The 14,136-nt window shown below is 36.9% G+C and overlaps 1 protein-coding gene across 1 annotated transcript in view; it reads left to right on the forward strand.

Moving 5' to 3' along the window:
• Nucleotides 1–2,136: 2,136 nt before the first annotated feature.
• LOC136222986 (midasin) overlaps nucleotides 2,137–14,136 on the forward strand; it is a 39,633-nt gene continuing 27,633 nt past the window's right edge. Inside the window, exons 1-18 of the mRNA XM_066010703.1 lie at nucleotides 2,137–2,229; nucleotides 2,333–2,631; nucleotides 2,947–3,260; nucleotides 6,245–6,326; nucleotides 6,879–7,153; nucleotides 7,245–7,448; nucleotides 7,624–7,793; nucleotides 9,494–9,603; nucleotides 9,690–9,809; nucleotides 10,103–10,181; nucleotides 10,324–10,446; nucleotides 10,523–10,622; nucleotides 10,707–10,803; nucleotides 10,971–11,102; nucleotides 11,184–11,240; nucleotides 11,326–11,499; nucleotides 11,637–11,762; nucleotides 11,849–13,609. Coding sequence (XP_065866775.1) covers nucleotides 2,527–2,631; nucleotides 2,947–3,260; nucleotides 6,245–6,326; nucleotides 6,879–7,153; nucleotides 7,245–7,448; nucleotides 7,624–7,793; nucleotides 9,494–9,603; nucleotides 9,690–9,809; nucleotides 10,103–10,181; nucleotides 10,324–10,446; nucleotides 10,523–10,622; nucleotides 10,707–10,803; nucleotides 10,971–11,102; nucleotides 11,184–11,240; nucleotides 11,326–11,499; nucleotides 11,637–11,762; nucleotides 11,849–13,609 — 4,029 coding nt within the window. The 5' untranslated portion in view covers nucleotides 2,137–2,229; nucleotides 2,333–2,526. The remainder of the gene's footprint in view (nucleotides 2,230–2,332; nucleotides 2,632–2,946; nucleotides 3,261–6,244; nucleotides 6,327–6,878; nucleotides 7,154–7,244; nucleotides 7,449–7,623; nucleotides 7,794–9,493; nucleotides 9,604–9,689; nucleotides 9,810–10,102; nucleotides 10,182–10,323; nucleotides 10,447–10,522; nucleotides 10,623–10,706; nucleotides 10,804–10,970; nucleotides 11,103–11,183; nucleotides 11,241–11,325; nucleotides 11,500–11,636; nucleotides 11,763–11,848; nucleotides 13,610–14,136) is intronic.

Consider the following 14,136-nt stretch of genomic DNA (forward strand, 5'->3'; position numbering starts at 1 on the left):
TCAATTTCACTTCTTTTTCACTAAATTTCTTTCTTTTTCTCTCAAAAATGATAATTTGTGATCCCAAACTGTCTCTCATTGTTGTCTGGTAGTTTATCCCACCTTTAGTAGTGGGAAAGGGACATTAACTACCAGAAAGCTGATTAGAAACTGCCCGAAAACCGTCAAAGGTCAGTGATCGGGGGCTAGGTAGCTGATCGAAGACCATATTTGGCAACAAATGTTTTAAAACCTCAGAAATTATAAATCCAATAGAATTTGATAAAAATAAAGTAAAACAAGCTAAACGACGTTGAAAACTGGGTCGATGTCTTAGCTCGTATCTCGCACAACGCGTTGTGTGAAGTCTACCTACATAAACTTTTAGCTAGAGTGCAACATAGACTCGTCACTAGGGATAGAAAAAGTCTGTGCTCACAACTGGCCCGCACGATAACTTCAAGCATATATAGTTTCTTTATACAGATAACTATTCTTCCTATCTCAATCTTTAATTGGCTTCATGTGATTAACCGATGTTTTATTTGAGGCGGCTCGGAGCAGTATTGCAAGATTCACTTGGTGCGGTGGGATGTTGTTACTCGCCCTTATGCTGAAGGAAGTTTGGGGATTCGTTCGACTCGGGCTAGTAATGTTGCTCTGCTGTCCAAACTTAGCTGGCGGTTTTTAACGGAAGATTCGACCCTTTGGGTGTAGACTCTCCACAATCATTATGCTTTTGGTTTTGCTGGTTTAGACATGTTCCGGAACAGACAAGTGCAGAGTCAAATCTGGGCGTGCATTCTTAAAGGATCTATGAGCTTACAGGTGGGTCTGGGCAAGCTAGTTTGAAATGGTGAAGTTACACGATTTTGGCTGGATAAGTGGGTAGGCATTTGGGTGCATCAGCTGATTGCTCGTTCTGCTCATTTGACGAATCGAGCATGCACATCGTTTGTGATTGCACTTTTGTGAGGAATGTGTGGTCGACTTTTGTCCCGTTTCAGTTGCAAGGTATGTTCTTTGGAGCCTCATTAGGATCTTGGATCTCTTTGAACCTTTAGAGTCAGGCTGAATATGAGTTTTTTGAATGGCCTATCGTCTTCGTCACTATTTCTCGGTGGCTTTGGAAGTGGCGATGTAGTCGAGTCTTTGATTTGGGTTCATCTTCCCCGAGAAATCATACTACTTTTCTGCGTATACAAATCTCTAGGATCCAGCAAGCCTGGGTTATGGCCTTTGTGGCACAAGTGAGGTCTTTTCGAGAGGTTATGATTGGATGGAAGCCTCCCGGAGTTGGTTGGGTTAAATTGAACACTAACGGGGCTAGCAAAGGCAACATGGGGTTAACTTCGATGGGTGGACTTGTTAGGGATGTCTCAGGACGGTGGGTGTACAGTTCTGCGTGTAATCTCGGTGTTTGCACCTCGGTTTTAGCCGAGCTTTGGGGCCTATATTTCATTCTTGAGCTGTCTTGGAGGAAGGTGTATAGGAAAGTGATGACTGAAATTGATTCGATTGTTGTTCTTAATTTGGTTAAGGAAATGATAGGTCCGAGACATCGCCTCTTCTAGCTAATTATTAAGTGTCGGTAGCTGCTCGGACTTGGTTGGGAGGTCCATTTAGTGCATGTTTACTGTAAGGGGAATCGAACAGCAGATTAAATGGCAAACTTCACAAGATAGTTGTTATGGATTTTGACGAGTGTGAGGTGCCTCTTGCAGGCCTCTAAAATATTATTTTTTCTAATACCAATGGCTCTAGTCTTCCTAGGATGATTAGAGAATATATATATATTTTTTTCCAAAGGACATCCCCTCTCGGTAACAAAAAGAAATAATCTTTTCCCTTTTAGTAATTAGTATACCTTGTTCCTATTTGCTTCTTGAATATTTGTGACGGTAATAATTAATTAAGCCGAGTTACAATAGCTAAACACTTTAAGTGGCAGGATTTGAGTGGAGAAGGTCGGGTTTGGATACGGAGAAATTCCGAATCAAGTAGTTGGATAGGCTTGGAGCAGTGAATTTTATTTTAACAGCAAAACATAAACAGTAGTAGTTCAATTGGACGCCGTTACTTAATTTAACAGATTCTTGGGTGTACAGTTCAACTGAACCTTATGCCATAAAACCTTCTTAAACCCTACTCAGCAGCTCCACCACTGCTACTGTACTTTTTTGTCCTCCGCAGCTTCCACCTCCTGAACTCCGTTGAACGTCTGCCGCAGCCCCGACCTCCAGACCTCCGGTAAGCCAGAGGAATATGAATTATATTGCCAGAATTAATTATTTATAGCAACAAACAACCACCCTGATTGTTTCCCAAGGGTCCTAATTCGCTTTGCCAATAGGTAAAAAGCAATACAGTTTTCCTTGGTTAGAGCATCCAGCAACACAAGTGAAGGACTCCAACAAGGTTACGAGAGCTAATTGTGAAGTGCTCTCCATCATCCTATATCCTTTTCTCATACACAATTTTTTTTTGCACAGATATCCATATATACAATTTTTAGTATATAAATAGATATATCGAGTTTATTTACAGATGGCAATGGACGAAAGTTTCAGTCTCGAATCTTCATTGAAGAGGTTCCTTTCACGTTGTCCGGAGCTTGAAGGAATTCAGAAGCTAAATTATCTCGCAAAACAGGTAGTTTCCCCCTCTCTGTTATAGTACAATTATAGAAGTAGGCTTTTACTCTTGACGTGAATGTGCTAGGATTTGCCTGTAATAATTGGGGTTTTCTTTTCATGCTTAGGAGTTGAAATCAAATTAATGTTTGATAATTTTAGTTTTTCCTCCCCTCTATCATTTGGGTTGAATAATTGGGGATTTTCATATTTTGTTGAGTTTATGCAATGCTGATCCTTTGGGTTGAAGCTATCATACACCATAGTGTTAGAATCAAATTTATGATATGGTTTTTGTTTCATTCCATTCTCTTTTTGAATATTGGCTATGCAGGGGCAGCTGGTGGCAGAAGAAGAAGTCATAAGTTCAATGGCAGAACTGTTTATTAACCCGAACTACACAATCCCATTGATTGGGTGTTTCAGACCAATAACTCGAAAGATCATAGATGAAACTGTGTCCTTGCTTCGCCAGTGCAACCTAAGTTCTAACATGGACGATGTAGTGGCGGATCCAATAGTTTTCGTTGGGGGAGAAGCTGCTTATGTTCTTGACCACTATGATCGAAGAGGTGGTGGCGTGATTGTTCATGAGCTTGCTTGCCTAGCCTTTTGCCGTGCCCTTGAATTGGACCACTCTTTATTCGGGTAAGCTGATACCTACTATTTCACGCCCCTTTAATTTTCTATGTCATGCTCATGTTAATTTATGAAAATGAATGATTGCATAAAGTGGTTATAGTTTGGTTTAAACAAAAACAAGCACAATTATTTGAAATGCTCTCTTTCTATGATTTGTATCCAATAGCTTTCTTTAGTTCCTAATCTTCTTCTAAGTGGTAAGTCTATCTCTCTCTATGCAAGTTGATTTTTAGGTATCTGTACCACAGTACCATGAAGTTTGATGTAATATAGATGCTTTCTCTGGTTGTAGTTGGTTGAAATTGCTATTCTTTTTGGTGCTAATGTGATATTTCTACTGTGAGAGGGAGGGAGGGGGGAGCATGAGGGGAAGAGAAGAGCGGTGACCAAACCGAATAACCTAAAAAATAAAGACCCAACCTAACCAAATAATAATAACAAACCGAACAGTTCGGTTCGGTTATTCGGTTTTATACACATATTTTTATTAAGTTAACATAAAATATAGATAAAAGTAATTTTAATCAATTTAATTTTATCTAAAAATAAATTACATTGGTCATAGAATTAACAGCACAATGATTTGAATACTTTAAAATATGAATTGAATGAAAGTTTGTTAATTTATTTAGTTTTACATTTAATGTCGCTAAATTTCTATTAAAAGAATCAACTGAAAACAACAACAACAACAACAACAAAGCCTTAGTCCCGAAATGATTCGAGGTCGGCTAACATGAACCATCATATAAAACCGTGAAATCAAGTCGTGTCAGCAACACAAATTCTCGCCCTCCACTCTGTCCTATCCACTACCATATTTTCCTCAATCCCCAATAAACTCATATCACTCTCGATCACCTTCTTCCAAGTTTGCTTAAGTTTTCCCCTACCTCTCACCCATACATCCCTTTGCCACTCTTCAGTCCTCCTAACCGGCGCATCAAGTGCTCTTCGTCTTACATGGCCAAACCACCTTAGTCGGTTTTCCCTCATTTTATTCTCAATAGATGTAACCCCTATTTTTGTCCTAATTATTTCATTACTCACCTAATCCTTTCTTGTATGACCACACATCCATCTCAACATACGCATCTCCGCCACCGACATCTTATGAATGTGACATTGTTTCACTACCCAACATTCCGTACCATATAACAATGCTGGTCTGATTGCCGTGCGGTAGAATTTTCCCTTCAATCTATTAGGCATGCCGGGGTCACAAAGGAAACCCGTAGCACTCTTACACTTCGACCAACCAGATTTAATCCTATGAGCAACATCTCCATCTACTTCTTCATCCGTTTGGATAATAGACCCTAAATACCGGAAGCAATCCGAGGCCTGAACAACTCTTCCATCTAGGGTGATTGTCCCTGCCTCCCTACTCCTATCGCCGCTAAACTTACACTCCAAATATTCTGTCTTACTTCGGCTCAACTTAAAGCCTCTAGATTCCAAAGTTTGTATCTTAAAAAAAATACCACTTATATAATCTAAAACCTTAAGGTTAAAATTAATTAATTACTAATTTAAATAAAAATCTTAAACCATAAAACTAACTTTTTAAATAATTGCAACTTGAAGCTTGAGATGGAGAAATTAGTTTCTTCTCTTTGAGAATTGAGAATAGAAAGAGAAGAGATGTTGAATGGTATAGAATATAGAATAGTTGGATACTTTGTCTTTGTGTAATTGGGTGTGGAGGTGGTAGAGTTGATTTAAGTTACTGAGAATTTTTTTTTATAGTGAAACATGAAACTTGACTCTTGAGTTAAGAAACCAAATAGTCTTCGTCTTTTTGAAGGAAATGAATTTTTTTATTAATGTTATTAGTAAATCGTTTGATTAATGTTATTATTGTTAATAAACAAAAATCACCTGATTGTTATTAACTCATAATTATAAATCTAAATATTTAATTAAACTTTATTCAGTCGGTTCGGTTAATTCGGTACTTTTTCTGCAAAAACCGAATGACCGAAATATTATAAAAACTAGAACTGAAACCAAACCTAATAGACTGGAAAACCAAAATTCATCAGTTCGGTCCGGTTCGGTTTTTGAACACCCCTAGGTATAGGTATATGCAGGGTTGTGGAGTAAAAAATGGTTAGGCTAGCTGTTGTCTTTTGACTTCTTTTGGATGGAGGAGGGATTTTCATGGCTGCACTCCAGGCATGTGCATTAGGAGATCTCATTTTGAAATTTCATGAGCTGTTTTAAATTTTATGTAACTTGGTTGAAAGGTGACAGTTTCATTATGGATCACGTACCCAATTGCTCCATGAAGTAGGAGCACAAGACCAATTCAGTCTATAAAGTCAAAAAAAGGCTCAACTTAGTTCATAACTGGTGGAACTCTGGCAAGTCAAGTCTCTTTTTTCCATGCGTGAGACACATGCACGGGTTGATTTGACCAATAGTTTGGCAAGATATAGTGATAGATGGGCTTTTTGTAACTCTATGGACAAATTGGTTCCGTGTTCCCACTCTGAAGGCCCTTGGAATTAATCTGTTTCTTTAACAGTCTTAATTTTGTGGTTTCTGATGTTTCTTAAATTAGGAGGACAGATTACCTTCTAAGTTGTAATATTTCTTTTTCTGGGTTAGTGCATGTGTAGGTATCTATTTGTGTTTCTTACAACCAAGTTATGTCAGAGTCTTACACGCTAATTTATTCAATGCAATCACTTTGTTAACTTGCAATAAAGATTCTGCCTTTGCCTGAATTTGGGCTCTTTTCATTTGAAGATCTTTCTGAAAATTCATGTTATCTGCTGTGTGAAATGACTCCGCATGTTGATACTGATGGAGGCATTGTTTTTTTTTTTTTTTTTGATAGTAGTATTTTTTTCTTTTCTGTTCTCTGTTTTTTAGGCATAGTTTTTACTTAAGAAATTGCAGCTTTGTGATAGGAGGACAGGCTTGTATTAAATTTAAGATATTTGTCTATATGCTTATACATGAAACATATTTTCCTGCTGTAGGTCTGTAACAACGTACTTCAACTTTGCTCCACCTCCTTTTGAACGTATTTTGAGAAAGGGGGCATTTCTTGAGCATTTCGAGGTAATTTTATGGTTTGTACTGTTATTTAATCTCAAAGATAATATATAAAAGCTATTCTTGGACCTTACCTATTAGCTTAATCTTTGGCTTAATAGGTTCTTTGCCATGATATCAAAGTCTATTTCAAATATTGACACGTCCATTATTAATGAAATTTGAACACATGGTACTATGCTTTACACGCTTCAAGCCCAAGGGGCATTGTGATGGACGGTGTATCCGAGATTATATGTAAAAGCTATTCTTGGACCTTACCTATTAGCTTAAGATTTTGGATCAATTGGTTCCTTGATATTTAAGTATCTGTACTTTGTGTTTCAAGTTTGCTTCGTTCATTTCCTGACAAATGTATAATGCGTGTCTAAGAATACTGCATTCTATAGCGCATCCTCTAATTTACTCAACATTTGCTGAATCTTTAATTGTCCAACTCATATTTGTCCTTTCTAATTGAATTCAGAAAAGCTGTATCAATCTCTGTTTTGATACTCATAAAATTGAGATTTTGTTTCATGATTCTAGTATCTGTTTGAGAACTTCATTTCTTAACAGGTCCTGTGGTGTTACTTACATGCTGCACGTGTATCTTACCGGCTCCTGCTTATAGAACCCGAGTTTTTTTCTAGAAGATGGGACTGGTCTTGTTTTATGGAGCTGGTGGAGAAGATAAGTCTAAATTTTAATATGGGCCATCATTGTCAAGATAAGGATGTTTCAGATGTAAGATGGTGTGGTATACAAATACTTTCGATCATTTTGAAAATAAGTGAAGAATCAATTGAAAATTTTGGTGTTGGAGCCGTGGAGGCAGCTTCGTGTTTATTAAGGTGGGTTGATTTTTATTGGAAAAAGAAACAATGAAGTTCTAGTTGGTTTTTGTCCTACCTGCAGTAGTCACTTACTTTTTGCTATAATCAGATGGGAGGAGTTTTGCCAAGATGTAGCTGTAGAGAAGGCTGGCATGTTTGTTGAATCATCTGATAACAAAATGCTGGTCTCCACTAATATAGGAGTTGATTGCAGCCAACAGAACATTCTGAGGCCTTGTCATAATAATTCATCAGCTTCAGCACGATTTTGTAAAACTGAACCTGTGATAAAAAGTCGAAGGTTCATTACATGGTTGGTATTTAGCACTGAAAATAAGTATATTGTATCTTCATTATAGACTATTCTAATCACGATTTGAAGTTCGTGAGAAATTGGCATATTCATATTTTTAGTTTTTGTTTCGGCACATCTATTTTATATTGATGTTTGATATTATCTTTTAAAAATCCCTCCCTTTGTGATATAGGAATGATAAGTCAGGAATCAGTCCACTTGTAATGACCTCAGCAATGAAGAAAAGTGTTGAGATGGTACTTCTAGCAGTGAGTCAAAGGTGGCCTGTTCTTTTGTATGGCCCTGCTGGTTCTGGGAAAACTACTCTCATTAACAAGTTGGCTCAGGATTCTGGAAACCAAGGTATTTTAACTTGTTTGATACTTAAGAGGCCTTCCATTTGATATTCTTAGAGATCTTCATTCGACATATTTTCTGCTGAGGATAAAAAACCTATCGCCTGTATTCCTTGACACTGGTGCAGGAATGTGCAAGGGATATTAATTCTGAATTATGTGCATGTTCACCGGTATAAGTTTGTTGGTGATGAAAATTTGTAGGAATACCAATATACTGTTTCTGAAGGGTTTGCAAGTCTTATTCATACTGAAAATATTGTTTTTTGTTTGTAACATGAACATTTAGGAATATTGAGTGGTGAAAGGAGGAGTTTAAAGTTCTCATTCTTGATAATCTTAAAAAAAGAAGAAAACTGTTTGAAAGTTCACAAATTAGTAATTAAAGCAATTGACAAGTACTTAACAATGACTTGTAAAATTAGTTTGTATTTTGGAGAAGTCTTCCTAGAGATAAATATGGTAACTACCAAAACCTCATATGTTCGATGTGAAAAATACAGAACATACTTTGAACCTAGCCAGCTTGATACATTATTGCACTAGCAAAATTTTCATATGATGAGTGCCATTAAGGACGATAAATAAGAATAATTTCATGAAAATCAACACTGCCCCAGTTGAATACTTGTGAAAGATTGAATTCTCTATATAATTTTTTGTTCTTGTGGTTTTTGCTATCATATATCTTTTCAACTTTAAACAAGTACAAATGATAAAAAGGATAATGTTCAGGATTGATTTCAAAGACCCAATGATAATGTTTGACATCGAACTGTTAATTTATGTGATTTGAAGACTTGTTCATGGCTCTATTTGTAGCATAGTTGTTGGCATTATAGAACTTGCAACTTGTTATGGAACCAATTGAACTAAAAGCTTAAGCTGACAATTAAGGCCCAAGAATAGCTTTTGTTATTATCTCTAATACAACTCAAATTGTATGATTTCTCCTGGTTCACTCACCACCAATTTGAATCTAGATGGCCGGTCTGAAAGAATGTAATAATTGGTCGATTCACTCTAGATTTATTAAAAAAAAAAAACCCATTGTTCCCTCCTTGCACTCTCTCTGTTCCATTTTTAAAATTTGATATACCTTCCTTATTCCCTTTTATTTGTGTTCCATTTGTAATTTTTTTTTTGGGGTGGGGAGGCAGGGTTCATCTGTTGGTTGTTTTATAATCACTATCATGATTTATTTACATGTTAAGAACTTGCATCAATAGCTATATTACTGTTGAATTGTATTTTTGTAATCAAAACCACTAGTGCGAGTGTTTGGTTTCAATAATAAAATTGTCTCATGTTTTAGTCCATGATAAACCTTATAAAATACTGCTGCCTCTCTGAGTAGTACACTTCTAATTGATTATATTATAGTGATAAAATATGCTAATTTTGAAGTAATGGCAGTTTAAAATGCCTTCTTAAGTTAATTTTTGCGCCTTGCTTTGTTATTAGAATATTGATAGTAAACTTAGGAAGAGCGCTCATGCAGCCCATTCTAACAAGTCAGAAAGTAATCTTAGTTGAGTTAAATTATACATATTTGAGCCTCTTTTTCCTCATCTGGGTGCTGGAACATCAATATCCTATGCATTGATCAGATTGCATGTCCTCCATCCTTAGTTGAAGTATGTGATTTTGGTGATTATTGTGCGAGCTGTTTTCCAACAGTTGTTGCTTTATGATCTTGCAAAACAGTTTTCTCTATTCACATGGATGAACAAATTGATGGGAAAACATTGATGGGAACTTATGTTTGTGGCGAGCAACCTGGTGAATTTAGATGGCAACCTGGGTCCCTCGTACAGGTATATTTCTCAAAAATTTTGATTTCATCTTCTGTGAAAATTTTCTTTCACACAATTTTAATACTGAAAATGTTCCTTTCTGACAGGCTGTTCTAAATGGATATTGGGTTGTATTTGAGGACATTGACAAAGCACCATCAGATGTACAATCTATCTTATTACCTTTACTGGAAGGCGCAAGCTTTTTCGTAACTGGTCATGGGGAGGTAGCGACATCTTCTTGTTTTTTTTATTGTATGAAGTGCATTTTAAAGTCATATATGTAATGATACGTTGACAGTCCTGAAGTTAGAAGCTGAGTTAAATTTTATTTGCTCATGTGGGTATTATATGGACATTTAATTGCATGGTAGGAATGCTTTCTGTATCTACTCTTACAGAAGCGAACACATGTCACTTACATTCAGTTTTGACACATGGGCATGTCGTCTCCTGTATCTTTTGCGCTCTCTACCTCTAAAAGTGTTTTTGACCAATAACGAACGAAGCATCTTTTCAGGAAATAAGAGTGCCAGAAAGATTTCGGCTGTTTTCCACGGCAACAACTGCAAAATCTGATGCATTTGGCAATGCAGAAGGTTTGTATTATTGATTGTTCATAAATGCCTCAATTGTTGTTCTAGGCTTCTAAGCTGTTTTGTTACTGGTTCAAATGTATGTTTGATATGAATGAGAGCTGTTATAGCATATGAAATTGAGAGTCATTTCTTTTCATTATAGGTGGAAATTTACTTAGCGTTCTTTGGAGGAGAGTTATGATTGGGCCACCAAATACTGAGGACTTGCAAAATATAGTGAAAGTGTTATATCCAAATTTAGAACCTCTTGCTGGAAAACTCATAGGTCAGTGCATAAATTTGTCAGCAATTTCATATTTGAATTAATTATGGTTTCCCTAAACATTATGTTGTTGTCTCAGAAACATTTGAGAGAGTTAACTATGTCTCTCTGCACCATATCTTGGGATTTCAGTCTGGAAAATCTGTTTTAAATGGATCTCTTGGTCGATTCTCATTAAGGTAATGAATCAATGCTTAATGCATGTATTCTATGTTAAAAGCAACTTGATTTTTGTAACTGCAGCTTTCTGATCCTTGTAACAGGGATCTCATTAAATGGTGCAAACGAATAGCAGGATTAGATTTTAGCTCCATGGAGGATTCGGTTACAGCTTATCAATGTCAGTGTATTTACCAAGAGGTCTGATTTTTCTCATGTAGCTTGCCAACTTTATATATTGTTTGCTATTTTTTATCTGCTTTGCTATACAAGTTAAATAAATACAGCCCTCTAGAAAAAGTATACCTGTCCCACCATACCCCTTTCTGCCCCACCCAGAACAGAGAGCTAATGGTTTTTCTTTCCAGGCCATAGACATATTTGCAGCATTTTCAGCTATGACTGATACTCGGCTGAATATTATGAAAGACGTTGCAAAGTTGTGGATGGTTCCCCATGCTGAGGCAGGAGCTCTATCTTCATATAAACCTGAAATTCAGGTAACTGTTATCTTAGATTCTATGGATTGTCGGACTTTTTGGGTGCTTCTACTTCTTGCTCATGTACAACTTTAACTGCAGGGTTTGCTAGCAGAACTAAGAATTGGACGAGTTACACTTGAACGTGCTGAAACTGTGGTTTGTGGACACACTTTAGATTTCCTTATTCTACTTTATCTTGTTTATTGTTCCTTCATTAAAACAGTTCATGTGATGTTTTCAGTTGCATGGTCAAGATAGACTTGTCAAGATGCGCAGTTCTCTGTATATACTTGAAAAAGTATCATGCTCTGTTAAGTACAATGAGCCTGTTCTCCTGGTTGGGGAAACTGGAACGGGGAAGACTACTCTTGTTCAGAATCTGGCTACAATGCTTGGTCAGAGGCTTACTGTTCTGGTATGAATAAATTGGGACACTCTTTTTCTCTCTATAGTCATACTGTGTCTGCGCACATGGCATACTCTGCATTTTCATGCGATTGCTGGATTGTTACTTGTAATGTGCTTGATAGAAGTTTGCTTTTTTCTTTCCAGAATTTGAGTCAACAGAGTGATGTTGCTGATTTATTAGGAGGATTTAAGCCCATAGACCCACAATCTATTTGTATTCTCCTGTACAAGGAGTTTGAGAGTCTCTTTTCTAAGACATTCTCGGTGAAGGTATTATTTATCTTTTGGAATTAAAATTTGTTTGTTCCAATATTTGCCTTTATTGTCTAACTTGTTGTACACATGCTGATGTGTAGGAAAATGATAAACTTTTTGCCTACTTACAAAAGCAACTCAGAAAGAAAAACTGGACTGCGCTATTAAGTGCATTTAAAAAGTATCTAGATAATTTCCAAAAGAAAGTGCATGTTGAAAGATCTGGATCTGGGAAGAAAAGAAAAAAACCTTTGGATGAAGAAGAAATCCTCAGAAATTGGGAGAAATTTTCTTTGAAAGTTGAAACTGCCCAGGGGCAAATTGGGGCATCATCTGGAATGATATTTTCATTTGTAGAGGGAGCCTTTGTAACTGCACTTCGAAAAGGAGAGTGGATTTTGCTAGATGAGGTGAATTTAGCTCCTCCTGAGACCCTGCAGAGGATTACAGGTGTTCTTGAAGGAGACTTGGGTTCGCTTTGTTTAGCTGAGAGAGGTGATATCAGTCATATACCTAGACATCCTAGTTTCCGTATATTTGCCTGTATGAATCCTGCAACTGATGCTGGCAAGAGAGACTTGCCCCACTCTTTGCGCTGCAGATTTACAGAGTACTTTGTTGATGATGTGTTGGATAAGCAAGATTTAAAATTATTTATTAACAATTTCATGGAGGAGACCCAGTCAAGTAGCAAACTAGAGCAGCGAATAATTGATTTTTATGGAACAGCAAAAGTCAAGTCTGAAGAGAAGCTGCAGGATGGGGCTAATCAGAGGCCTCAATACAGTTTGCGGTCCTTGTACCGTGCACTGGAATATATTAGGGAGGCAAAGGGAAAGTTTGGATTTCAAAAGGCTATTTATGATGGCTTCTGCATGTTTTTTCTTACTATGTTGGATAGATCCAGTGCCAAGATTATGAAGGAGATGATTATGCATAAGCTGTTAGGGGGAACTAAGCCTTCATCAATACCTTTTGATTCTTACTTAAAAGTTAAAGAGGATACAAGCTGTGATGATTTCTTGGAGAACTATGTTTTGACGAAGAGTGTCAACAAACAACTTGAGAACCTGGCGCGGGCTGTTTTTATCAAGAAATATCCTGTGCTCTTACAAGGGCCTACTTCTAGTGGAAAAACTAGCCTTGTTCAGTATCTTGCTGCTAGAACTGGTCATGAATTCGTTCGGATAAATAACCATGAACACACTGATCTACAGGAATATTTAGGTTCTTACATATCTGATGCTCATGGAAAGCTCATATTTCATGAAGGTGCTCTGGTTAAGGCTGTTAGGAATGGTTATTGGATTGTTCTGGATGAGCTAAATCTTGCCCCATCTGATGTGCTGGAAGCGTTAAATCGGTTGTTAGATGACAACAGGGAACTTTATGTGCCTGAACTTCGTGAGACCATACGGGCACACCCAAATTTTATGCTTTTTGCTACTCAAAATCCACCTACTTTCTATGGTGGGCGTAAAATGCTTTCTCGAGCATTTCGCAATCGTTTTGTGGAGGTTCAAGTGGATGAAATTCCAGATAATGAGTTAAGCACAATTATAGAGAAAAGGTGCAAAATCCCTGGAAGTCGTGCCAAGCTCATGGTTGATGTCATGAAAGACTTGCAGTTGCACAGGCAGCAGAGCAAAGTATTTGCTGGAAAACATGGATTCATAACTCCAAGAGATTTATTTCGTTGGGCTAATCGTTTGAAATGCTTTGGAGATTCTAAAGAAGTTATGGCAGAACAGGGTTACTATCTCCTGGCAGAAAGGCTACGAGATGAGGGAGAGAAAGTTGTAGTTCAAGAAGTTTTGGAAAAACGTCTTCGAGTCAGAATTGTCAAAGATGATTTATACAAGGTAATTTTCCTTTGGGTTCATGTTGTTATTGATGCTTGAGATCTGATGTTGGACACATGCAGTGAACCTATTAAATTGTATTAAGTTGTTGATTCGAATAATCCCTATGTATCAGATTTGCATCGAGTGCATCATATTTTGTTGAAAATATTGTCATATATTATTGAATTGCATTTTCCTTTTGAGCATATACTCATTTTATATTAAAATTTGATGTCCATTGATGATCAATGTGTGACCAACATGTGATCAGCAAGTGCCTCAACTTTTGCTGCTTGACAAGTTTAGTGTTATGATATCTCTAGCTAGTAATAATGGATTATTGATCATCGCCATAAAATATGTTGCCCAATTATTGGCTATTGAGTATTCAAGATTTAGATGTTGCTTTTAAGTCCATTTTTCGTAGAATGCAATTTGGTGGTCATGATATTAAGTGCCCATTGCTTGGAAAAGCGTCATGCTACACTGCGGTGGCACATTTTCTTTTTTTAGTTGTAATCTAAAAGCAGTGTTTTCGATGCCTT

Source organism: Euphorbia lathyris, chromosome 3, assembly GCF_963576675.1.
Source record: "Euphorbia lathyris chromosome 3, ddEupLath1.1, whole genome shotgun sequence".
Taxonomy (NCBI): domain Eukaryota; kingdom Viridiplantae; phylum Streptophyta; class Magnoliopsida; order Malpighiales; family Euphorbiaceae; genus Euphorbia; species Euphorbia lathyris.